A 25,931-nucleotide genomic window follows, 5' to 3' on the forward strand; every position below is an offset into this window, starting at 1 on the left:
ACATGTTTTTTTAGAATCTAAGTTAAACTATTCACACACGCACTTCTTTAGAATCTCTTTTACAAGGTTCCTTCAGAAAAAAAAAGAAAAGCTTTTACATTCCATAAAAGCAGAAACTTGGCGGGGTGAACTTGAAACTGGTCGTACTTGGTCTTTTAGAATTTTAGGTGTTTGCTGTAAAAAAAAGGTGTACATGCCATAAAAGTAAAATCCGTGCATAATTGTTTTTGTTTGAGTGCTGTACGGTTGAGATGGCTGGCCTGGCCACTATACTCGATTGAAATGAACTGATGGCCTATTGTGATGTCCGCCACTGTTTGGATATTTGTCCATAATGGTAAAATTAAATCAAAGTTGCAGGCAAGATATAAATAGAGAGACAGAATTAAACAATCAGGGTAAGTTTTTTTTAGCACCTCTAAAGTTTCCTCTTTCATCTTTATAAATATAGAAAATGCTCACCAGTTTGAATCTAATGGTAGACTTAAATATAGTTTTCTATATTACATAGAATCAAATCTATAAGTTTGGTAAATTAAAAGAATATAGTATTTTAATTGAATATTATCCCTTAAATCAAAATATTTAATAGTTTTTAACTTCTGCACTAAATATTTAATACTTTTCCTATACAAAATTTTCATTCTGAAACATCAATTACAGTTTTTAGAATGAGTTTTTCTAAACAAACTTTTTTTCAAAACCTTTATTCAAAACGGATATTTTTTTTATCTTTTTGTGCTTCCTCTCAAAGATTACAGTGGAGAACATAAGTGCAGCAGGACGCTGGTGGTATGAAATAATAAGAAAAGATATTTAAGTTTTTGTTTTGTGAGTTTGAGGGTGTAATTAATGGGTACAGGAAAAAAACTTATATAATAGTGAAAAGAGATTTGAATTTTTAGGTTTGGGCTTTTATTTTAAACTGTAGCAGAAAACTAAATAAAATATATGGGTGAAGTAAGAAGGTTTGGGGTTGCAATAGAAATTTTACATATCTTGTTTTCACATATCTGTTTCCTCTTTTTACATATTTAATTATAAATTACATTCAAATACTCAAATAACTATTTGGCAACATATTTTTAAAATTAATACTGGTGTCGGTAAAGCAAATACCAATCCCTTTCCCACCATTCAATTCTCTTCCCACCATATATGACGGGGGCAGGTGTAATGCCATTATCCATCTTTATGCATATTTAATACTTTTACAATATTTTTTAATACACTTCAAATTTCAATTAACTTCATAATTACATTAAATCATTATATTTAATTCTAGTTAGGTTGAAATTAAATTAACCAAACAAATGACATTAATTGGAACTACACCCACCCCATGATATGACCCGAATTTAGATCAGACACATTATCACTACATTCATCTGCATTGTCGGTCATTCGGTAGACTCCGTCGAGAGAGTAAAAAAAGAGAAACACAAGTCAAAATTTTCTTTTTCTTATGTGTAATTTTTCATATAAAATGAGAAGAAGATAACAGTGAAATGGTTAATGACTTCCTCAAAAAAATAAATAATTGAGAATTTTGTTGGATTTGTTTTTCCCTGCTCGACACTCTTTTCTTCTTCTTCAACAAAGACGCGCAGTGAGTTCTACCGTTATCACCTACCGTCGCTCACTGCGCTCTTCTTGTATTTACCAAGCGAACCACATGAAGCATTTTGCGCACTGAAAATTCTCTTCAATTGTTCTTTCATTCTCGCTGAATTAGGAAACTCCATTTCTCTCCACCAGATCCGGTGGCGGATCACCGTCGAACCGCTCTCATTCTTCGAATGCCGCTTCGGTTCCTGTGATTTCCGCTGCATCGGCATTCGGAACTGTGCTGCGATTCTTCTGCATCTTTTGCTTCTCCGAAATGCTTATCTTCAGTCCTGTTACTCCCGGTCAGGTACGCCTTCTCGTTCGGTCTTCTAGAGCCATCAGATCTTGCACCGACTCGTATTTTGTTGCCGCTAGTTACTCATTCATGTTTATCTCGTCGTGGTATTTGATGTGTTGTGTTTGTGCGAGAGACTGATTCTTGTTTTTTCGCTGCTAGTTAATCGTTGCCTACTTTTACTTTGAAGTGTCTGTGTTTGTGATTAGTGATCGCTATTGATTCTTCGGTTCGTTACTCTTGCAGGTGTCGTTCTTGCTCGGGATCACTCCGGTCGTTGTGGCATGGATATATTCGGAGATATTGGAGTATCGGAAAAGCTCTGTCTCGTCCAGAGCGTAAGTTCGACTGGATCGATAACTCTTTGTGGCGTTAGTTTAGTTGCACCTGTGGGCACAATTTTTTCAATTTACGGGAATATAGCTTCTGCGAATTTCGAGATAACTAGAAAATTAAATGATGACTTACAGTTGCTGTGTTATTCGTTGAAGTGTTGAGTTAAGTAGTTGGCCACAATTGGATTAACGTGCGTATATTTATGTCGCAATAACGGGTTTTAATAGTTATGAATTATGATGCTACCGTTATGCAACTTCTGTTTTTTTTTAATCCACCACAATTTTTCAGAATAAAGAATGTGATAATCCGATATGGATTAATTAATTAAGTGGCAGAGTCAAGAGTTTTGTGTGAGAGTTTTAGTGTGGAGGTTCTTCCAGAAATATTATATTATTCCTACGTTTAAGAATGGAAGTGCATTAGAAAATTGTTGCCATGATTTCTTATGGAAGTTGTTCTCGTTTAGTGGGCAGTCGGATATCAACTTGGTTGAAATGGGTAGTGATGCTGTTAAAGATGAAGACAAAGCAGTTTTATTGGAGGGAGGAGCTCTACAATCGGGATCCCCGAGGGCGCGGAGCATAACTGCCTCACCATCCATTATCCGGTTTGTAATCCATGTCGCCCTTGTTTTTGCTTAAATTATGGTTTTATGCTTAAACTTGCACTTACACGCTTGGTGTTTTCCTTATTTCTTCAGATTCCTTTTGATGGATGAATATTTCCTTCTAGAAAACCGTTTGACACTCAGAGCGATGTAAGTAAATTATATGAAAAGAGAATTATTTGTTTATGTGGATCAGACTATTTGTTTTTCATTTCCCCTGTTTTCCCTCCATGACAGGTCTGAATTTGGTCTCCTTTTGGCTTACTTTTATCTGTGTGACCGCACGGATTTCTTTGCCTCGTCAAAAAAGGTTGATCTTTAATCAGGATATTTATCTTCTGCGTTTCATTTCTTGACGAGTACTATTTTGTGCTTGCATAGTCAGTTCAGCAAACAAAATTGCTGCACATTGGCATGCTTATTAGCTTTAACATAACTATTACCTTCTTATTTTTTCAGCAAATTTTTTTGTGGCGGTCATATTTCTTTTGTTTCTGTAACCATGACTTCCTTTAAGATACGTTATAACAAGTCAAAATGTAAACTTATGAAAATCCAAGAAAGGTTAAACTCTCTTCTTGAATAAAAAATTGACAAACGATTGGAATCAATCATTAAAGTAGAGGGAAAAGAGAAAGGTAATAGGAGTGAATTGCTTGTTGCATGAAGAGACACACAAAGCACAATGTACCACCTTAGTCAGTGCCCATTGCTGTTGGTCATGGGTTAGAAAAAATCAGTACTCTTAACTACCGTGAAAGCAGTAATATATATATATATATATATATATATATATATATATATATATTTAAAAATCATCTTTGTTATGTGACTACTATCCTTAAGTGATACAATCTTTGTCAATGGTCATCTGTTTTGCAGAGTTACAATAGGGATCTCTTCCTATTTCTCTATTTTCTCCTCATAATAGTTTCGGCAATGACTTCCTTTAAGAAACATCAAGACAAGTCACCATTTTCTGGGAAATCCATCCTTTATTTAAATAGACACCAGACTGAAGAATGGAAAGGCTGGATGCAGGTTTGTCACTTTTTCGGTTGATGTTGCTTTTCTCTTTCCATATATGCTGGATAAACTCCCTGAAACTTCTGAGTTATGCAAGTGCAGACCCCCTGAAATTAATACATTTAGTAATATGGAAATGCAGTTCTGTTTGTTGTTTTGTTGATTTTTGCATTAGATGTTCTGATTATTCAACTCTTCCCATACTTATAGTTAATAATGTAAATTCTTCAAATTTTAAAATTTCATATTTCTATTGTTTAACATCCATAACAGGTTTTGTTTTTGATGTACCATTACTTTGCTGCATCTGAAATCTACAATGCAATCCGTTTGTTCATTGCCGCATATGTTTGGATGACTGGATTTGGGAACTTCTCATATTATTATGTTCGTAAAGATTTTAGTCTGGCTAGATTTGCTCAGGTATGCAATTTCCTTGAACAATAAAAGCCTTATTTTTCATATTTGGTATGTACTAACTGCAGCAAATTTTTAATTTCTCTGGTCGAGCAGATGATGTGGAGGCTTAATTTCTTTGTGGTGTTCTGTTGTATTGTACTCAACAACAGTTACATGTTATACTACATCTGCCCCATGCACACACTTTTCACTCTTATGGTTTATGGGGCACTTGGTATTCTCAACAAGTACAATGAGATTGGGTCAGTCATTGCTGTGAAAATCATTGCTTGCTTCTTGGTTGTTATCTTGGTATGGGAGATACCTGGAGTCTTTGAATGGCTTTGGAGTCCATTTACTTTCCTTCTTGGTTAGTAACATTTGCAATATTTGACTGCACCACTAAAAGAACAACAGATCATGCTAACTGGAAGGTTTCTTTAAACTTGCAGGTTATACTGATCCTAATCCTGCCAAATCGCATCTTTCCCGCTTGCATGAATGGCATTTTCGCTCAGGGCTTGATCGCTACATATGGATAATTGGCATGATTTATGCCTATTATCATCCAACTGTAAGTTTCCCATTTTATGTTTTTGAATTAATTCAAACAAATCTTATCATCCTCTCTGATCGAGGTGATGATTATGAAGAAGGAAAATATCTCCAAATTCTGTCTCCTCTCTCTTTCTTTTTCTTTTTTTATTTTCCTGTGAGTTGAGTATATTGTTGACTGTCACATGGTATATAAGGTTGAACGATGGATGGAAAAATTGGAGGAAGCAGAAATCAAGCGCAGAGTATCAATCAAAGCAGCTGTTGTGCTGATATGCTCATCGGTATCGTATTTTTTAATAGCATTATTATATTACTATACCTGTACATTGTTTTATTTGATGGTCCTGACCATTTGAGTTGATTTCTAGGTGGGTTATTTTTGGTTTGAGCATATATACAAGCTCGACAAGCTTTCATACAATAAATATCATCCTTATACTTCGTGGATTCCCATAACGTATGTTTATTTTTCCTTGATATTCCATTCAGGAGGAGGGGAAGGAACCTGGCGAGAGACCTTTTCAGTTATTAATGTGACACCTTTTTATTTGACAGGGTTTACATATGCTTGCGGAATGTCACACAAAGTTTCCGTAGCGGTACTCTGACACTTTTTGCGTAAGTTGTCTTTGTAGAAGTACAATCTTTTATTCTTCTTCTCTTCCCATGCACATGCCTTCGTACTCAATGACTTAATTTACTGCTAAATGCTGTCAAATTTAACTTTCTTCACTTTGTTTTAAGGCTGGTAATTTGTTAATTTATTTATAATGCTTCTACTTTTGCTAGATGGCTTGGGAAGATTACACTGGAGACTTACATCTCCCAGATCCATATCTGGTTAAGGTACTTTGAAGCTGATATACTGCTTTTAGTATTTATGGATGCTTTACTAGATATTATGTATTGGTTGTCCTAATATGAGTTGAGGGGTTATTTGGTGCACATATAGTCAGTGACCCAACCATATTCGACTCCTACACATGACCTGGATACATGTTTGGGCATGTATGATTTCACTTGTTTGGCATGGTATAATAGACTAGATTTGCTTCGTTACACTCAATGTTGAGCATTTAATTTTGAATTATTTTAATTACTAATTTTTGGTGGAGTGATAACTTTGAATTTAGAAACTACGCTGTGTATTAACTAATAAATAGTTTCATATATATCAATTTGCCATATAAAAAACATAACAATGAATATGCTTTGCACTAGAAATTGGGGCAAATTGGATTTAAATTGTTGGATGATTACCTCGTCCTTGAGGGGGGAAAGAGATTTTGCTAAACTAATTGCTTTTGTTGTTCTAAAATTTGGTTCTAATATACATTCATGCACAATTACTTTCGTGCTTGATGCAACTTGTGTACATGTATAGTGTAATGTAATTATTTTTGTTATTTATCTGAATATATTAATTCTTCCTTTATGTAATTGGCTGATTTTAGGTCAGGTGTTCCAGATGGACAACCCAAATTGTTGCTTTCCCTGATCCCAGACTACCCAATGTTGAACTTCATGCTTACTACTTCCATATATGTTGCAGTAAGTAAAAAGCACTAGTTGGATTGAGTTTTTTTTTTTTATGTTGATTGGTTCTGATTTTAACTTTCTTCGCAGATTTCCTATAGGCTTTTTGACCTGACAAATGTACTCAAGGTGGCATTTGTGCCCAGCAAAGACGACAAGCGTCTTTTACACAATTTAATTACAGCAACAACAATCTCAGTTGTTTTATATTCTTTGTCCCTTGGCTTCCTTAGGGTACCTCAAATGTTGGTAAGTGTTATTGCAATAACATGATCTGGTCCGAATCACTTAAATTATCGTTAGATATAAGCTTTGTACCAGTTAAGCTCAAACATCCTTTCATACATCACACCTGATAGCATGAATGTGTATGAAAGCACTCAAGATAGGCTTGAGGTTTTCTTACATGTAACAACATAGTTTGTTGGTAACAGAAGATGATAACGAGGCTGGTAAGAAAGACGGTTTTTTTCTTGCATGCCCTATGGATAAACTGTCTTCTTGACAGAGTTTTAAAACTAGGCTACTGTAGAACTAATCTACGGTTAAAGAGCTACATAAAAGCTAAAATAAGCTTTCGCTTTTTGTCATGGATCCTAACACCTCTGTTGAATGCGACATTGTTTGAGTGAATAATATGTAGAGATATATCATATCAAATTAGGAAGCTATACCACCACCACAAATGAAATACAGCCGACTTGTGTGGAACAGTTGAAATTTTATCGTTTACATTTGCATTTTATGCCTCATACATTTCACTAAATCTTGATATGCAAAAATTCGCAGGTTTAAAATTTGCATATGTATATAGTGTTGCAAGCTTCTATGATAGTTTCCTGTGGATGGAAGAATACCGAGCCAGCTGCTACCATTGGTTTGTCAGGCCTTTTCTTTTACCTAAAGACGCATTCATCTCTTTTTTGAGTCACAGAAGTAAAAGTAAACGTGTACCCATAAGAAGCAAAATGGAATTATTCTAATAGTCTAATAGCTCTGCAGTTTTAGGAGTTTGAGTTGTATAGACAAGAGGGTGACGTTGCAATTTGATTTTTTATTTTTTATTTTATTTTATGCAACCTTACTTTGTGTTGTTCACAGCTTATGTCAGAGTTTTCACGTTAATAGAGATAAGACAAATTTATATAATTGCAAATTTTATCATATAAATTGGTTGGTTTTTAGTTAAAACTAAAGTTATTTGAAAGTCTGTTTTAATAAGATTTGTTATTTGATAAACTTATTTATTACCAAGTTGCCAGTTATAAATATATAATTTGATGTTCAAGATGCATATGTATCAGAATGAGAAGTTGGAGATTCTAAATTAATTAAAGTGTATTATAATATATAAATAAATATAAATATCATTACATGAATTATAATATATTTTGAATTATTTATGATTATATTCTTTAATTTCAATTCTATATATTTCTAAATTTAGTGCCTTTTAGAAAACAAATGTGGGTATAAAAAATGCTTTTATATGTATAAATTTAATATATATTTGTTTAAAAGTAATTTATTTAAGTTGAATCTAATAATATGGTTAAAAAATTGGTTTAAAAATAATTTGAGAAATATCTAATAAAAATATTAATTTTAACAAAAATATCAATATAATATTTATATAAAAAAATTCTCAAATAACATTATTTCATTTAAAATAAATTAAAATTTAATTGAATTAAATAATAAATATAAAAATTTAATTGAATATAAGATAATTACGTGTGTAACAAAAAAATCTGATTTGACATGTAAACAATTTTATTATTATAAAAAATAAAATAAAAAAACTTATTATTAATGTGGTTGGTATGAATATATTAAAAAAAATCTAATTGAATCAAATTTTTTTAAAAAGAGACTTAATTAAAATAAAAATAAAAATTAGAGAACATAATCTATTTCAACTAAATTTGAGACCAAAAGATTAATTTAGCCTATAATGAAAAATTAAAAGTACATAATTTCTTGATAGAAAATCATTGCGAATCGACAAATTTTAATCTTAATCTTATTTTTTTAGTTATAAGATCATCACTATAACCAACTAGGAAATACATAAAAAATGACTAGCGATTAATTTATTACAACTTTCATAGTAACTACACCCATAATGTATGTTTAAACTGAGTACTATTAAATTGTTGTTTCTAGCCTTTATCATAATTTTTTTTATTTTCTTATTTTGCCCTCTTTGGATTGTACATTCAAAATTTCTTGACTTTTTAACAGTGTAATTCCGAAGTTTTGAAAAATTATATAATCTAGAATTCAAAATTGATTTTCAAATTATAGAATTCAAAATTATTAATTTAAAAAAAAAATTCGGTTACATGATTATGTAATAAAAATTGACTTTTGAGTTATGAGCATAGAATGGAAAAACAATTATGGTGGTGCAGAAAGAAAGATACAGAGGTGCAAGAAGAAACTGCTATTATGGAGCTGCTGCCAAAACATTGAACCGGCCCAAGCCCATTGTTCGCAAAATGCACGTTAACTAATTGCCCCTTATATCAAAGAAAACGCACCTGCACCATGAAACTCAAAGTATGTATAATAATAAAAGAAAAATATTTTTTTAACAACTTTTTTTTGACAATTTTTTTATAAGTAATAGCTTGTGATTGATTTGTTTTAAATATACTAACTAATAAAATAGTGACATATAATTTATTATAAAAAAGTTGTTAACTTATCATGGTTCAAAATGTAATCAGAAATAATAATTTTTACTGTATTTTTTCACTATTTTTTTTACAAATTATTGAGAGAAAAAACAGATTGAAAACACAAAATGATAAATTTATAATTAAAAATATTTTTTATCTACTAGCTTTGGAAACAGTCAAGTGTAGAGGCCAAAATCAAATAAAGACAGGTGAAAATTATAAAATGAAAAGGACTAAAACCAAAACACATAGAAGGAAAAAGTTATTTATGTTTTTATGTTTCCAAGGAACACATAAAATTCAACCGTAAAAAATAGTTTTGAACATGATATTTATTTAGAATATTTTACATTATTCCTAAGTAAAATAGAATTTAGTAAATAAAAATATTGAATAATCTCAATGATACAAAAAGGGCAATTGAGTATTTATATATGAAGAAGATACGGGGGAATTTAGAATGATTCATAGAATTATGTGGAAGAACCTTCAACTGTTTGGTCGTGTATATTTTAGGTATATATATTATAAAACCCGAATATTCGAGCCAAGCGGTGAAGGCCTCAAAATTTTCCTACGATCTCCAAAACTCATCTATAATCAACATATATAGGCCAATTTATACAAAAAGCTGTACGAAGATCAGCGCCATTTGTTGGATAAACACAGAGATATTTGACAATGCAGAAAGCAGCAGCAGCAAAGCGTTTATTAACAAAGGAATTGAAGTCGAAAGCTGAGGTTTATCACGGGGACAAAGTTTGCAGGGAGAAGTTCTGTTTGTTGCTGGCAGAAAAAGGTCTACCCGAAGGGCTGTTGAGAATTGAGAACATTGAAGAATATGGGTATGTGAAGGAAATAGGGTTTGTTTGGCTAAAGCTTGAGAAGAAGAAGGAGCACAGGTTTGATAACATAGTTGTCTGCTATGATTCTATTGTCACTGCTTATGTGGAGCCAAACAAGATCAAGAATCTTACTGGGGTGAAGGCCAAGGAGTTTTTGGTTTGGTTCACTTTGAATGAGATTTGTGTTAGGAGTCCACCAGAAGGATCTATCATCACCTTCAAATCTTTCGTTGGTCTCTCCATGTCTTTTCCATTCTCCTTCTTCAAACCAACCTAAGTTTCACTCTGTAATTATTCAAGAAGAAAAAACAAACACTTTTAAATATTGTATATATTAATTACAAATTCTGTCAATGTTCTGATATAGAATTATCATCTGTTAATTAGCAGATTATTGAGATAACAGTTGTGTTTAAGCCTCTTTTTTTAGTTCAAAATACTGTATATATGAATGATGATATTGTAAGTTTATTTCCTTAATTGAAAGGAAGAGAAGAGAAAGAAAATGGTATATGTTTAGGATATGCGAAGAGGTGCTTATTGTTCAAATTGTTTACGTAATAAAGTCTTTGAAGAGGCGTGTGCCTTTCATTTGATTAGCATAGGTTACGTGAGAGCCACCGTATGAAAAGAAACATTTATGCTTGCATCAATGCATGTCTTCATTATATAATATGTTGTGGAGGATGATGGGTCACAACATCAATAATAAGAAATCATCATATAGTCTTATATTTAAGAGCATGATGTTATATATATATATATAATAAAAAGATATTACACACCTAAATTTTTTATATTTATTTGATATTAATTTTTTTAAAATATTTTGATCAGTGTTTTGTATCAAACGAATCTGAAAGTATGTTGAAAGAAACAAAGATTGATGATAAGTTTGTGATGATGATGAAAATGGTTGAAAGAAAACTAGAAAACAAATCATTAAATATAAGCGTTGAAAATAATAGGAAATGATGATGGAGACGTGCTGCAGTAAAAGAAGTTGCCAGAAAATGGTGGCAAACAATTATTATGTGGTCAATGACTATACACACACCTTAATTCACTTTCTCTAAATCTATACAGATGGAAAAATTGTACTAATCATAAATAAATTCATTTTTATATTATAGAAAATATGATTTACGCATATATCATTTTTTGATTAAATGCATAATTATACATAAATTATTATGTCATTTCTTCTTTGTATGTTTAAAATTTCAACTTTATCACCTTCAAAGGCAACAACTATTTATTATTTTACTCCATAATAATATTTTTTATATCTATTTATATATATATATATATATATATATATATAATTAAAATAAAAATTTAAATTTTTATAAGAGTTGGTTTGATAAAATAAATATAATTATTTTGATTTTAAAAAACTTAAAATAGAAAATAATATAATATATATATATAATATTAATAATATATAATGTAGTATAAAAGACTGAATAAATATCGCACAAGTACAATAATAAATTACTTGCTCCTTAAACTATTTTATTTTATTATTTTATTTATTACTATTATGGCAAATATCCATTTTTATTAATATTAAAATTGTGTCATATTCTTATATTTTTTTCAATATTAAATCTCTATTTTATATAATTGTCTAGTGATTTTATCCTAGACAAACCATATTTAAAGATTTTACTAATAAAAATTTATTATAATTTTGTTATGCTCTTTCAAGATATGGGTTTCAAAATTCTGACGTGTCTCAACAACTTTTGGAGTTTATTCCTTTATTCTTTCTAATATTATAGTAAACTTTCAAAATCTAAAAATACATTATTATTATTATTAAAATAGTAAAATTATTAAATAAAATTGCTAAAATATCATAATAAAATGGTTTATAATGGTGACAATATATATTTAGAAATTATAACATTTATTATTTAAATTACGTTATTATTTGTTTTTATCGAAATTTTCAATCAACTTTCGAAGGAGTGAGAAAACTTGCTTGTAAAATATTCTTCAACATTCAATAAATATATCTTAAAATATTACGTAATTATTCTATATCAATCATAGTAGATGAATCTTGTTAGACGGTGTTAAGTTGGATATGTATCATTGTCATAAATAATATTCATATTAATAAAAAAAAATAAAATTATTAAAACTTTTGACTTATTAAATAATATTTAAGTAAGAAATTGTTAAACCTTCAGAGAAACGGTTTTCCAAATTATGAAATTGTCAATATTATTTTAAAAATCAGTAAACAATTATACCAAAAAGGAAAAATGGAAATAATTAATGTGTACACAAAAAAATATCTCATTATATAGTTATAGTTATATATTTATAGATTTATGGGATTAAAAGGTTACAAAATGTATATTGATTAATTTTAAATGTTAAAATATAGGTTTAAACCCTCATTTGGTCCTCATATTTGTCGGTCAATCTCAAGTGGGTTATCATTTTTTTTTCGGTCTCAATTGGGTCCATAAACTTGTAAATTATCAAAATTAGGTCTAAATATTTGAAAATTTGAGTCAATTAAGTCATGTCCGTTAAGTTTTCACAAACGGCGTTAAAATTGGCTGACATGGTGCACACTTAATCGGCTGATGTATATGTCTTATATTACGTGGAATATTATGTGGAATTTGTTATTTAATTTTTTACTAAGTATTGTCTAAGTATTATCACGATTCATCTCTGCCAATTGACATATCTTAGGATTAAGAGCTCTGCAAATCTGAGACTTTAACTTGAGAGAAGGGTACCCTCCGACGCCAAAAACGAATCCAAAGAATCAAAATATGGACAACAAGGAGAGTCAGAGTACATTGAAGGATAATGAGGAGAACAATAGTGAAACGGAGGACAAAGAAACTGGAGAAGTTAAAGAAGAATGACAATATGGATAACAATGAGAATCACAATGCAGCGATAGTTATTATCTCAGGGTTCTTCCACAGAGTTCGGAAGGGGAAATTTTTTCCCCTTACACAACAAACAGACCAAGACAGAACTTAATTCCCTCAATAGTTAAAAAAACATTAAACAGTCAAAATAAGGAAAAAGAAACTTTGAAATTCAGCAAACCAATTATGGGTATTACCCAAAAATAACACAGACAGATGGAATGGCACAATTTCAGAGAACCTCACCAAGCACCAAACGAATCCCCAAAAGTTACCAAAACCAGATTTTGCAAAACATCCAAATGAATCAAACAATAAGAGAGTTGCTTGGTTGCAACAAGAGAAGAGTTTAGATGGTTAAAACCCTAACGGAAAAAGTTGAATCCCAACACAGTGGAAGTGTAGGGGCGAAACAATAGCGTAGTGTTGAAACCCAGAAATGCGCAGAGGAGATGGTGGGCATCAAAATATTAGGTGGGAGAAAAGTTGGGGTGCATAAAAAACGGGCCTTGGTGCAGATAGAGAAAAGGGTGCAAAACGAGGGGTGGTTGTTATCTGTGAAATATGAATGACGCCGTGGCGGAGACGAAGAAGACGCGTTTGGCGGCGGTGACCCTTCTGTTGGCGGCATTGTTGGGAGCGCGAATCGGGTCCAAGGGAGAAACGCAGAGGGTGAGCGAGTTTAGGGCTTGCATGATGGTGGAGAACGATGGTTGGGTGTTCTCTCGTGTGTTCTTCTACTGGATTTAGAGATGAAATCCCTAATTCCCTTTTTCTAACCCTATTTTATTAAAAAATTTCTAATCCTAAAAAATTCTTAACACTACTAATTCATTGTGCCACGTCAAACACGGTTAATTGAGTTAAAAAATTCCACATAATATAATAGTTTTACGTCAGCACATTAAGTGTGTACTACATCAGCCAATTTTAACGCCGTTTGTGAAAAGTTAACAGACATGGCTTAATTGACTCAATTTTTCAAATATTTGGACGAAATTAAGATAATTTACAAGTTTATGGACCCAATTGAGACAAAAAAAAAACGAGGACCCATTTGAGATTGACCAACAAATATGAAGACCAAACGAGGGTTTAAACCTAAAATATATTAAAATTTATGATAGAGATATATTTCAATTTTGCATCAAACTTAGAGAAAAATATTATTAATTATTTTACTTTAAATATTATTAATTATTTAACTTATGTAGCATAATTAAATGTTATTAATTATTTTAATTTAAATTTAAAATCCATAACTTAAAAATTGGTTGGTTGGTTGGCACTATAGTGGTGATTTAGAATCACCTAATAATTTCTCTACGAAATAACCGTGTCATCAATTCAACGTTGGCCTACTTGGAGAAACTACTCTAGAAGAATATTTAAGGAGAAAAGTATTAAAACAAAAAATTAAGAGCCTTTTTATGAGCTAAATTAACTTTTAATTATAAATTAGTTTATAAACAAACCAAATTTAACTGTTTCTGAGAAATATTTGTCAACAAGTCATGGCAACAAGACTCTATTGTTATCCGATATGACATATTCTTATTAGAAAGTGAGTTAGTGAAAGATAACACAGAAAAAGAAGGCATCTGAATTATTACTGCTGCTGATTTATTGATATTGAAACATAGGATTTTGATATAGTTGTCAGAAAAATTGGCAACTGAAATCGGTAAGAATGATTATCCACGAATAGGAAGATGGTCTCCTTTTAAGAAGGAATTAATAAGAGTGAGAGCTTCACTAGGCTTGTTCAATGGCACCAAGTGACCAGCTCCTCTCACTGTCACATACGTCAATCCTTCATATTCCACTGTTCTTCCTCCAACCTGCTTACAACCAAACATCTCACACATAAACAAATTACATCATAATTAATCAAAATTTACCACTCATATATGTATATACCTGATTATCATGGTACCATGTTCGCCACCTAGATTTGAGAGGTAATCCAAGAGCCTCAACGCAATATCTTGTCCCTATCACTGGCACTCTTCCATCTGCGTCTCCACTGTACCACAGACAAAACATCTCTTTAATTTCTTAGATGTGAGTTTGAACTTTCCTACTCAACTTATCAGAAATGGAACCTAATTAATGCAGTCATGACATAACAATGGTTATTGGAAAAAAGGAATCCCTGCATGGGTAGCACATGAGTGAGTCACCCTTTTGCTCAAACCAAGTAAAAATTTCATCTTTTCATTAATGCACATTGTTTGTATCTAAAGTTAGCAATCATGTTAGTGATGAGACACTTTTTTATCTTGAAAGAGAGAAAGATAAATACCTGTATATCCATATCTTAAGCCCACCCTTTATGAGTTTGGTGTAGATGGGTAGGACCGAGAACACAGAGAAGTTGTAAGCCCTCAATACGGAATTACTAGGAAAATCATGAAATTAATATTCAATGTTCATTGCTAAAAGTTAATACTGTATTCAAGGAACAAATTTAAGTGCTTACTTGCAAACCTTCCATGCCACGTTAGTGGCTCTTTTAGTGTCTGCATGAAATGATGATTGAACATCTTTTCTGTTGAAATACTCTTCTGCATAATTGGAATAGCAAGGATCATAGCCCCCAAAAATTCTCATCCTTCGTTCTCTATGATAATTTCTCACCTGCAATAACCAAATTCTCCTTTAACTTAAACAACTTGGCATGGAATAAATTAACGGTAATAATTATAAATCTGTGATGTTATTTATCAACCTTGGTAAATGATTCGGGGCCGTCACTGTTGCTATCATCAGCTATTGAGGATGTACTGTTTGAATGACATGCCGGGGCATAAATGTTGTATATGTCAATTTCTGAGTAATCTCGGAAGACTTCGTTCATGGCCTTGTTGCATTCATTAGACCATTCAAATTGTTTAAAATCGCATACTTGTTTTGCTTTCTCATATTGCTGGTCTGATATAACTGCGTGGCTCCATGCATATTCCAGAAGACCTTTGTAGTCATAGTAATCATCAGTCTCTGGGTTACCTACCTGAACATGTGAATCTATTTAGAAAGCAAAGAAATCATCTGGGATGCATGCATATTCAGACTTTTGAAGGTCACTAATAGTTCTTGAGATAAAACTTCAATTTTCACAAAAAGAATGAGCTGTGTCCGATTTACTTACAATAAAACCTTTAAGATTAATAAAGGGGTATTTGTTGCTATCTCTGTTTCGATCAAAGATTAACTCTGCAAGCTGAGGGATATAGTGACCTGGAAAATATGGAAAATGGAATTGTGATGATGGCAGTAAGGTATGTGACAGAGAAATCACAGTGAAGTTAAACACTGACCACCGTAGCTTTCTCCTGATATAAAAAAGTCCCGGGATTTGAACTGTGGGAATCTTTGTAGCCAATTCACCAAGAAATTGTAGGCATCCTCAGCTGATTCAAGTATTTCAACAAATATCACCACTTCAATCAACAAAATCAGAAGAATTTATCTTTATGTCAGGGAAACTCACCAACTAAGTTATCCTCTAAGATGGTGTCAGAAGAGGTGTTGGTATAAGAAAATCCAACTCCAACTGGGGACTCCACGAACAACAAATTTGCTTCTGCAAGGGTTTCAAGTTTTGAAGCAAGAAGCAGAATAATCGGAAGCAATAAGAGATAACAACAACCAAACAAAGAGACCAGAAACTCCAAACCTTGATTCCAGGAATATGGGTTGAAATGTAGTCCTTCCCCGTTTTTGCTGACTATAAGAGGTCCAATCTCAACAACGGCACCATACCCAATAGAGGAGCATCCAGGTCCTCCAAATGCCAACCAATGAAATGGTTTCAATACATTAAGATCTCTAACTATGGAGAACATGAGAGAAATTAAAAGTGAAAAAGTATGTAATAAAAGGAGAAGAAGAAACCTCCATTGAGCCAGAGAAGAAGAGGCTTGTTGGAGGGTTGAGACTGAGCTTCAAAGAACCAGTAGAAAAGGGCCCTTCCATGGTTTTCATTGACAGTGATGTAACCTGAAAAGTGTGAGATTGAGGGGGTTGAAGGTTGACCAGGAAGATCGATTATTCTATCAGACTCATATGCTGCATTTACTGCAGATGCTTTAATGAAGAAAGTACTCAGAACATAGAAACATATGAAAGGGAGAATGAGAATAACATTGATGATGTTCATCTTGAAAAGGGACATCTTTCGCTAAACCATTCAGTTCATTATTTTCTTATAGTGCTAACATTGCTGACTCTCATGAAATCACTCGGAATTCTCGGAAATGGCCGATGTACACGTGGAACTGTTTTTTTTTTTTTGTGTTTGTGTCCTTTTACAGTGATTTATATAATACTTTATATAGTTTAAAAAATTGTGCATGTTTTATAATACAGATAATATTTGTGTTTTTGTTGTGAACAGGTACGTTTATGGCCAGTGTTCACCAACCCTTGTGGTGGTCCCTTATCTGCATAAACTGCACTACATCACATCAATATTCTACCCAATTCAACGCATCTTTGGCCTCATTCACTTGTTTTATTTTCCTAAGGCTTCGTTTGGATAGAAGGGATTGGATTGGAACATATTTGAGAGTGAAAGATACAATAAAAATAAGGGTAATACGAAAAAAATGGCAATTAAAAATAGTGGGAAAGTCACTATTGTTTAGAATAAAATAATAAAAGTTTAAGAAGTGACTCATTTTGGTACGAACACTAACACTTTTGTTTACTTGAATGAATTTGAGAGAATTTGAGAGAGAGTGATTGAAAAGATTTGAAGATAAATTTTTTTTTTGTTTATTTGAGTGAATTTGAAAGTAACTGAAAATGAATTTCAAAGCAACATTTATGAGAATTAGTGTAACATTTGATTAATGTGACAGATTAAAAGAATTTATTTTCAAATGTACTCTCACTTAACTCCAAATTCACTCAAATAAATAACAACAAAATTTATTTTCAAATCCTCTCCATCACTATCTTTCAAATCCATTCAAGTGAAGAAAACTTAATCTTCCTCATATCTAATGTGTTCAGAATCCACTAAAAGGGTTTATCTTTTCTTATCTAACAATAATAAAAAGTAATTTTAGTTCTAGAAGTAACATGTTGCTTCCCGTAACTACACTAATAAGTAATTTGTATAAAGTTGTTGTATTTTATATAATTAATAAATTATATAAAGCTTGTTAATTAATTAATTAGTAAAAATATAGTAATTAATAAATGTGTAACTATTAAGTTATAATCATCTAATAAATAAAAAAGAATATTAATTTTAAAAATTTATTTAATTAATAAATTTATTTTATTAATAAATTTATTGTAATTAAAGTTGTAAATTGAATAATTAAATTAGTGTAATAAATAATAATAATTTTAATTAATTATATTAAGCGGCGAATGTGTCTGAAATATTAATACAAATTATTTTAAACTAAAAGATAATATTAAAAATAAAGGATTTAATTAATTTAAAAAATGAAAAAGGTTAAACTGAATTTAAATAAAATGCTAAATGACCGAAAGTATAATTTAGTTTTTATATATAAAAAAGAATGATAGTTCGTAAGATGACTTGCAAATTGTGATGGATTCGAACGAGTAAATAATTGTCTTTTCTATAAACTCAAGATATCACAGAAATTTGTTGTGTAAAAAGAAAATCATGAAAACTTATCAAAATTAGTTACTTTTAATTTATTTTAATAACCTCAATTTTAATAAATATTTAAAATATGTTACAATGACTCATAACTCAACTTAGTTTCTACTTCAATTTATAATATATAAGAATATTATATTAAGGTTAACTTTAAAGTAATAGGATTATGAATTTTCATTTCGATGTTTTTAAATCGATGAATGTAGCACTCAAAAAATTCTAACGAAAATGAATTCCTAAAATGAAGTGATTTTGAGAAATAAAGTGATGCGATTTCGTTTAATATTCAGATATGCCATGAGCAGTAGGAATTAGGAATACTTGGACATAAAGCAACTCACTTGAATATTGAAATTAAAAGTGCTTGGTGCACAAAATATAGATTTCAGAACAAGAGAAATAGGTAAGTTGTGAAGTGTTAAGTTTCAAGAGGCTGAAGAATTAATTTGGGATTCTTCTCTTGAGATTTTGTTTTCTTTTTGGGGGAGAAGGGTCGAATAATGAATCGTGAGAAGCGGCTCAAGTGATCCTGGAGTCCTTCCATCTGGTAATGACCAAACCGCCAATCTCGATCTATATAAGGTCGCTGTACTGGCTCATCAAGTCCACCTGTCACGAGAACCAAGAAGACTTCTTAGAAACTTTTCTGTATAACCCTCACGAGAAAATTCTAACTATGTCTATACCTATGAACATAAGCTTTTAAATGTTTCACATGGATTAACATAGCCAAACATTTTCTTTTTCAACATGATCACCTTGACACAAGGTGCTATATTTGCCTGGCGTAGCCTTTCTCAAAGGAGCCAAAACCGAAATTCAGCGGGAGGCATTCAGGTCTGAGGGAACAGTACTCTGATACATGGTCTGAGGGAACAGTATTTTGGGACTAATGTATAGCAGGTTCATTTTTCTTAATTATAGGCATATGCAATCTCAATTAGACATTCTAAATCTAACTGCCGTGGATCTTAAATGGGTTTTATATAATTATAGTTGATTTGGTTCACAGTCCATTGTAATTGATTGTCTTGACTGAAGTAATACTTATTATGCAACTGCTGTCTAAGCCATTACCTATTGGGTTTTCATGTAATTTGTTGCCAAAGTGGCAAGGCATCAACTAAATTAACAAGGCGAGATCATACTAATACAGTTAAAGAACAATCGGAAAACTTTACAATCATATCATGAGTAAATAATTACCTGCATACATTAAACGGTGTTTATTCACAGCCCGATAAAATGGTCTCGTTTTCTTCTCTTTGGCAGCTCTTTGGAGTTCATCCCATGCTCGTTCACGATCTTCACGTGTAACTTTGCCCGTGTTCACAATCTGCAATCAAGAGCCCATAGGAAGTGATTCAAAACTAGACAGAGCAAATGTCACGGAAAAGCAAATACAGACAGGGAGTTCGAACTTTAGAAAATAGATGGTAAGAGGGGCGAGGGATCCGTGCAAGATTATTTGCCCGGTCAACTGCAACAAGTCCGAACTTGGGACCATATCCATCGGCCCATTCCCAGTTATCAGAAATAGTCCAGAACAGGTAACCAAGTACACGTACACCCTGTAGAACAATTATTATAAAAATTCTACAATCAAATTGGTGTTTATGAAATAATAAGTTAATTTTAAGGAAATAAAATTTAATCCACTATCAAAACCATTTTTATGGCAGCATAAACAGCTAGCAAATGCTCCAAGAGATATGGCCGGCGGATCAAATCTGTCTCATCCGAAACCCCATTTTCAGTAATGATGAAGGGAATTTTTAGATGTCTGTATCTTTCATGGAATTGAAGCAACATGCGGTATAAGCCATCAGGGTATACCCCACGACCAGATTCACTATACTCATCATTTTCCACCAGCTTCAGGCCTGCCCCCGAAACCACTTCCTGAAATAAATGTCAGAATTGATAGTGTGTATGCCAGATTTCATCCATAGTGCATGTCAAGGTTAATAAAGCAAACCTGCCCATAGTAGTTTATGCCTATATAGTCCAGCTTTTCAGATATTCCATCAATGTATGGGAAGAGAGTCAATGAATTAGCCAGTGAAACAGCAGCAATGTCATACAAACCATAGGGTCGCATAAATGACACATGATGTGCTACACCAACTATTGAATTTAATGGGTTACTGCCAAAAAGATATTATAGTTCAGATAACTAGAAACATAAAAATAGAAAAGAGACTGAGTGGTCAACTCCAAATGTTTAGCTTACGTATATGAAGGGATAAGGCATAAAAGAATTGATTGCAATAGAAAGGTATAGTAGCCACGAACTCAGACAGAGAATGGACATGGACAAAAGCTAATAGATAAAGTTTAATATTAATGAGCCCAAGAAAAGAGGATAAATATCATAGACATTTTTAAATTCCATAATCAGGTCTATGATGATCTATATGCGCAATATAAACTTGCAACAAATCTAAAGCTCCAACGAGAAAGAAAAACCTTTGTCCGTGGATGTAATCATATGCCTTTGAGTGTGCAACAGACATCCAATGCATGGCCTGCTGAAAAACACCAGTTGGAAGTGCTGAAGTTGCGACCTCAAGCATATCAGGATGACCTCCAGGCCAAGCACCAGCACAGTAAGTAAGCATACAGAAGACATGGGGCTCATTAAATGTTACCCAATAGTCTACCAAATCTGAGACACTGTCTACAACAAGCCTACATGAAAAGAGAGGATATGAGAAAAAGTTTCATGAATATACTATCATAAGATGAGTAACTCGATAGGACTAGACAATAATGTGATCTAAACAGGAACATTGATATTCATGAAAAGAACAAATCGTATATAGAAGCAGGAATTTCAATCTCTAAACTTTCTCAAATATGCATTAAATAAACAAATGCATGTAATTAGTAGTCATAAGTAATGAGATGGAAGGATGGTTAAATGTGACATTGGAAACTCAAACTAAAATATTATAATGGAGTCTAGATAGAGAATTCACAGAGGAACACATTATCAGCTTTTCATTTAACTTTCGAATGATTTTCTTAGCAATTAGCGCGGTTCAATTGCTGCTCTGGTAAGAAAATAATAGCATACAGATAACAAACACTAAAGGAAAAACTAACCTGGTAAAGTCCATGAAATAATCCACTGTCTTTTCCAGCTTCCAACCGCCATATTCACCAGCCCAGGGTGGAAGTGAGTGATGGAAAAGTGTAAGCATCACCTTCATTCCATATGATCGAACCCTATTGATAATCCACTTATACCGTTCCAATGCAGCATAGTTAACCTAAGAAAGAGCAACACCTGAGTTACTCATAGTTATTGATAAGGTTCAACATAAAACTGAGAATTGAAAAGCATGTTCATAATCTCCACTAAAGCTTTTGACTGAATAAGCTTCGCCATGAATGGCACCGTAATTTTTTATCGTCATTTTGAAAGGTCCGCTTCTAACTTACAGATTCATTAAGGCTGTTTACTGGCTCCATTGGCATGATTCTTGTCCAATCTATTCCCATGCGAAAAACGGTAACACCAGTATCCTTGGCCAAATTTATTTCTGTTTCAGGATCAGACCAAAATCTTAACCTCTCCTCCCTGAAAATCAGAAATTTCTTACAAGATAGCCATAAAGCTACAGCGTTTTCTACTTTATGGAGGTGTGGAGGGTAAAATTCTCAATTTTGAATTAAGAGAGTTACATAATGTTTACAAAAGGAGTTTTATAGGAATCTGCCAATGTTTTGATACTCTCAATATCATCATTGATTTTGAGGTAATTACTATAAAATAACGTCAAAACAAAATAATCACAGGGCTTACGGGCGTGGAACATTATGCCAAGCAGTTACATTAGGACGAGGTTCTTCTTCCCCTTCTTTTCCTTCCACTTCCAAGTACTTCTCAAATCCCCTAATCATGGCCTCCATAGCCAACTTAAGAGGCTTCCTGCCCCGCGGAGACGTCACGGCCCGCTGGGAACCACCGTCGCCAGAAGCAGAACCCATCACAGCATCCACTGTCTGCCTCCCCTCGGAGTCACCGGTCTTTTCCTCAGCGAACTGGATCCAAGCATCATCAAGCCTGTCCTCGACATGAGCCGGTGCTGTACCCAGACCAAAGAAAAACTCTTCTTCTGAAACAAAAAATAAAAAAATATAACTCGTATCCTTCTCCATGTGCTTTCAAACAAACACCTAAAGAGCTCACTTTTCATACACCTTAAAATTCACAGCCTCTTAACCTCATCGTATGCTATTAAACAAACACCTAGAGAGCTTACAGGAAGTTACGGGTTATAGATAATTCTACAGAAACCTTGAAAATGCTGCCGAAATTATCCCAAACACGAATTTCATCTACAATGATTACATGACTTTTGTAACTGCAACTTGATTAAATTCGTAATTAAAAGCACTCAATCATAATATAGAGTTTCTGTGTAATTGAACTTAATGGACATGACCCTGAAAACGCTCCCTTCCGCTAGGTCGTTGAGAACAAAGGCTTTTGACGAGGGAAACAAAACGTTACTGATGAAGAGAGAGCGTTTTACTGTAAGTTACCGGAGACGTTGAAGTCGGCGAGAGTGTCGGAAGTTTCGTCGATAGGGGAGCGGAATCGGCGAAGGTTGTTCTTGCGGAAGCGGGAGTAGGAGAAGGCGTTGGCGGCAACGGTGAGAGTAAAGAGAGCTCCGGCGAGCTTGGTGGCGGTGAGGAAGAGCGCGACCAGCGTCATCGTAATGCGTGTTTCAGTTGCTAAGTAACCCTCTAAGCCATGAAAAATAGAAGAAGATGACAAGGTGCGCGTGATCTCCACGTCACTTCCCCCAAATCAACGACGCTACTTTCACCGGCGTTTTCTGAACTTAGTCTCTCACTGCGAAAGATTGAGAGTGAGTGTTGTATCCACGTGGCGCGTGCCAGCATAGGAGTGTCTATATGGAATTTTTGTTGGATAACTGTCATTTTTTATTTGTCTTCAATCTACCAGAACACGAAGATGCATGAATATTCTCAACGATATTTTATTTAGAGCTTTTTGTTTATAATGAGATAATATCATTATTTTTAACGTCGCATGTATAATAGAAAGAACATTGCATTAATTATTCATCAATACGATTGAACATTTATTTTATATATTTATTACAGTACAATTAAATTGTATTGATTTGAAATTAAAATAATCACCTATTTTTGTTAAATGTTATAAAAATAATAATTAAAAATGATAAATAAATAAATTAAATATTTAAACTATTAAAATATTAAGGTTTAATCGGTTTGACTTCTATAATTTTATTAAAAAGTGTCAAAGGTTTTAATTATTTTTTTTCTCAATTTTTTTGAATTTTTGAATTATTTTATTATTATTATGTTTTATTTGTTTTTATTTTAAAAATGAAAAATAATTAAACAATTTAAAAAAATCACGAACTGTGATACCTCTCTTTTACTAGTGTTAGTATATAACTAACGATAAATACTTAATTGCTTTAATTATTTGAAAATAGGAATTCAATTAATAAAAAAAACTAAAAACTTATTTTCCCAGCAAAATCAGAGCATTGGAAAAAATATTAATAAAGGACATTTTGAAAAGAAATCAAATTTTCAACCTAACTAATAAATACTAATAATAAAAATATATAAAAAATAATAAAGAATTCTATTTGGATTATACATCATACTCAAACTCATTTAATTCACAGTTAATTAAACCGAGTTCAGATTAACTTATATTTATATTTAGGAAGACTAAATTGTTTCGGAATCCAAACTGATGAAGATTAAGACTTTGAACCTCATTTTATCAAAGGATTTAAAAATCATCACTGTAAATCGAAATAATATTTAGGAAAATATTTTTCTATATATAATCACATTATAAGAAAAATAAGAACATAAAAATGTAATGATGTGATAAAAATAAATAAAAACAAAAAATATTTCATATTGTAATGAGTAGTAAAGATCATGTAACACTACTGAATATTGAACTAATTATTTAATTTATTAGCATAAAAAATAGTTTAAAATCCTTAAACGTTACATTGATCATAATTAAAATCTTACCCAATTTATGTTTTTAACATTTCACCGAGTTCTGTTTCGAATGATTATAGAATAACTAATATGTTTAAAAATTATATAATAGGGAAAATGAGAAAGATACGAACAGAAATTTAAAATTTGTTTTTAAAAAATAAATTCAACACAGATAATCAATAATTATTATGACAATTTGTTAGGGTTCATGGACACGATTTATGTGATATAACTAATATAACTTAAACTACCAATTAAATAAACAATTTTGCAGCAAAAGAAAATTGAAAAAATAAAGCTGAATTATTTTAACCTAATATGTTGAGTCACATCTAAAAGTTCGAAAAATTCAAATGTTATAGTTTATTGGATTTAATTAGTCAGATATTATGCTAAAATACTTACTTTTAAGTATTATATAAAATTGAAAATTGTGAAGGTGCTTTTGAATATTTATAAACGAATTTAATTTTTGTAATATTGATTTGTTCTAAAATGACTATAAATATTTAATTTAATTTTCTCTCGATGAATTATTTTAAAAATATTTTATCATCTAGTTATTATAGAAAATAAAGGAAAAATATGTTTTGGTCAATTGATAAGTAGAAAATTTCTCAAACGATATCATCCAAAATTTGCAAATTATTATCATAAGAAGTTATGTACACAGATTTCATTTGTTTAACATTGTCCAAGTAATAGTGTTCCACCTCAAATTTACACTCAATGTTATTATTAGTCATATCAATTATATTATTCATAAATTGAAATCTAATAAGTAGAAAGATAGATGCATATAATTTTTATATTTAAATAATAGAATTGGTGAAATTGAAAGTTCAATGTAAAGTTCATAAAATTAAAATTTCAATGTTAAAATCTATGAAATTAAAGTTTCAGTAATATAAATTCTGAAATTGAAAATTCAAGAGTAAAATTACAAAATTGCAAATTCAATATAAAACGGGTAATTTAAAATATCAAAAAACATAAAATATACATTCTTTTCAATTTCAGATAATAATATTCACAAAATGGAAAATTGAGGGTGAAATTCACAAAAATATGCAAAATTTCATTGATAAAATATTTAATTAAACCTTCTATTATTATTTTTTTCAATATCAGTATGCTCTCTTAGTTTGATTTGTTTGATTATTTCTTCTAATTTATCATTAGTATTATTAAATTTATTTAAAATAAATAAATCACATGCTAAAATTAACTAAAGCAGTTAATATTTTATTTTCAAGTTACTAAACTTATTCACAAAATTTAATAAAAATAAAAAATACAAATACATTAAGTACACCATGGGTACTGTAAAGTAACAACTCCCCCTTCTACGAAGAAAAATTAAATTTCTGTTGAACGATGGGCAGACAGAAAGATAAAACTGGGAAGTGCGAATAACAAAGCCCATGGGCCACAGTGTTTTCATT

General features: G+C 31.6%; 4 protein-coding genes across 5 annotated transcripts; 2 read left to right on the forward strand and 2 right to left on the reverse strand.

The window, feature by feature from the left end:
- The first annotated feature begins 1,423 nt into the window (after positions 1-1,423).
- Positions 1,424-7,466, forward strand: LOC108321783 (protein REDUCED WALL ACETYLATION 2). Of its 2 annotated transcripts, XM_017553641.2 has the most exons (16): positions 1,432-1,915; positions 2,150-2,241; positions 2,709-2,849; positions 2,943-2,999; positions 3,087-3,159; positions 3,732-3,890; positions 4,149-4,298; positions 4,389-4,644; positions 4,727-4,848; positions 5,027-5,113; positions 5,201-5,289; positions 5,388-5,450; positions 5,622-5,678; positions 6,287-6,383; positions 6,459-6,617; positions 7,158-7,466. In XM_017553641.2, the coding sequence occupies exons 1-16, from the start codon at positions 1,883-1,885 to the stop codon at positions 7,161-7,163; spliced, it is 1,641 nt and encodes a 546-aa protein (XP_017409130.1). In that variant the 5' UTR covers positions 1,432-1,882; the 3' UTR covers positions 7,164-7,466. The 2 variants fall into 2 exon arrangements, with proteins under 2 accessions (XP_017409137.1, XP_017409130.1); XM_017553648.2 differs by lacking the exon at positions 7,158-7,466 and having other exon boundaries at positions 1,424-1,915; positions 6,292-6,383; positions 6,459-6,599.
- Positions 7,467-9,526: 2,060 nt separating this feature from the next.
- LOC108340504 (uncharacterized) lies at positions 9,527-10,242 on the forward strand. Its single transcript, XM_017577952.2, has one exon. It carries the CDS (start codon positions 9,734-9,736, stop codon positions 10,172-10,174), a length of 441 nt encoding a protein of 146 aa, XP_017433441.1. The 5' UTR covers positions 9,527-9,733; the 3' UTR covers positions 10,175-10,242.
- A 4,160-nt stretch (positions 10,243-14,402) lies between these two features.
- On the reverse strand, positions 14,403-17,063 carry LOC108331971 (serine carboxypeptidase-like 26). The gene is made up of 10 exons (XM_017567023.2): positions 16,698-17,063; positions 16,480-16,587; positions 16,294-16,386; positions 16,121-16,213; positions 15,952-16,040; positions 15,532-15,813; positions 15,283-15,440; positions 15,106-15,201; positions 14,721-14,826; positions 14,403-14,641 (listed from the first exon to the last, which is right to left on the reverse strand). The coding sequence occupies exons 1-10, from the start codon at positions 16,975-16,977 to the stop codon at positions 14,495-14,497; spliced, it is 1,452 nt and encodes a 483-aa protein (XP_017422512.1). The 5' UTR covers positions 16,978-17,063; the 3' UTR covers positions 14,403-14,494.
- A 1,712-nt stretch (positions 17,064-18,775) lies between these two features.
- On the reverse strand, positions 18,776-23,371 carry LOC108323763 (beta-glucosidase-like SFR2, chloroplastic). Its single transcript, XM_017556490.2, has 10 exons — positions 23,002-23,371; positions 22,259-22,571; positions 21,895-22,033; positions 21,556-21,722; positions 20,917-21,138; positions 20,426-20,594; positions 20,116-20,349; positions 19,869-20,018; positions 19,654-19,783; positions 18,776-19,056 (listed from the first exon to the last, which is right to left on the reverse strand). Exons 1-10 carry the CDS (start codon positions 23,171-23,173, stop codon positions 18,866-18,868), a joined length of 1,887 nt encoding a protein of 628 aa, XP_017411979.1. The 5' UTR covers positions 23,174-23,371; the 3' UTR covers positions 18,776-18,865.
- Positions 23,372-25,931: the final 2,560 nt, after the last annotated feature.

Source organism: Vigna angularis, chromosome 1 (genome assembly GCF_016808095.1).
Source record: "Vigna angularis cultivar LongXiaoDou No.4 chromosome 1, ASM1680809v1, whole genome shotgun sequence".
Classification (NCBI taxonomy): domain Eukaryota; kingdom Viridiplantae; phylum Streptophyta; class Magnoliopsida; order Fabales; family Fabaceae; genus Vigna; species Vigna angularis.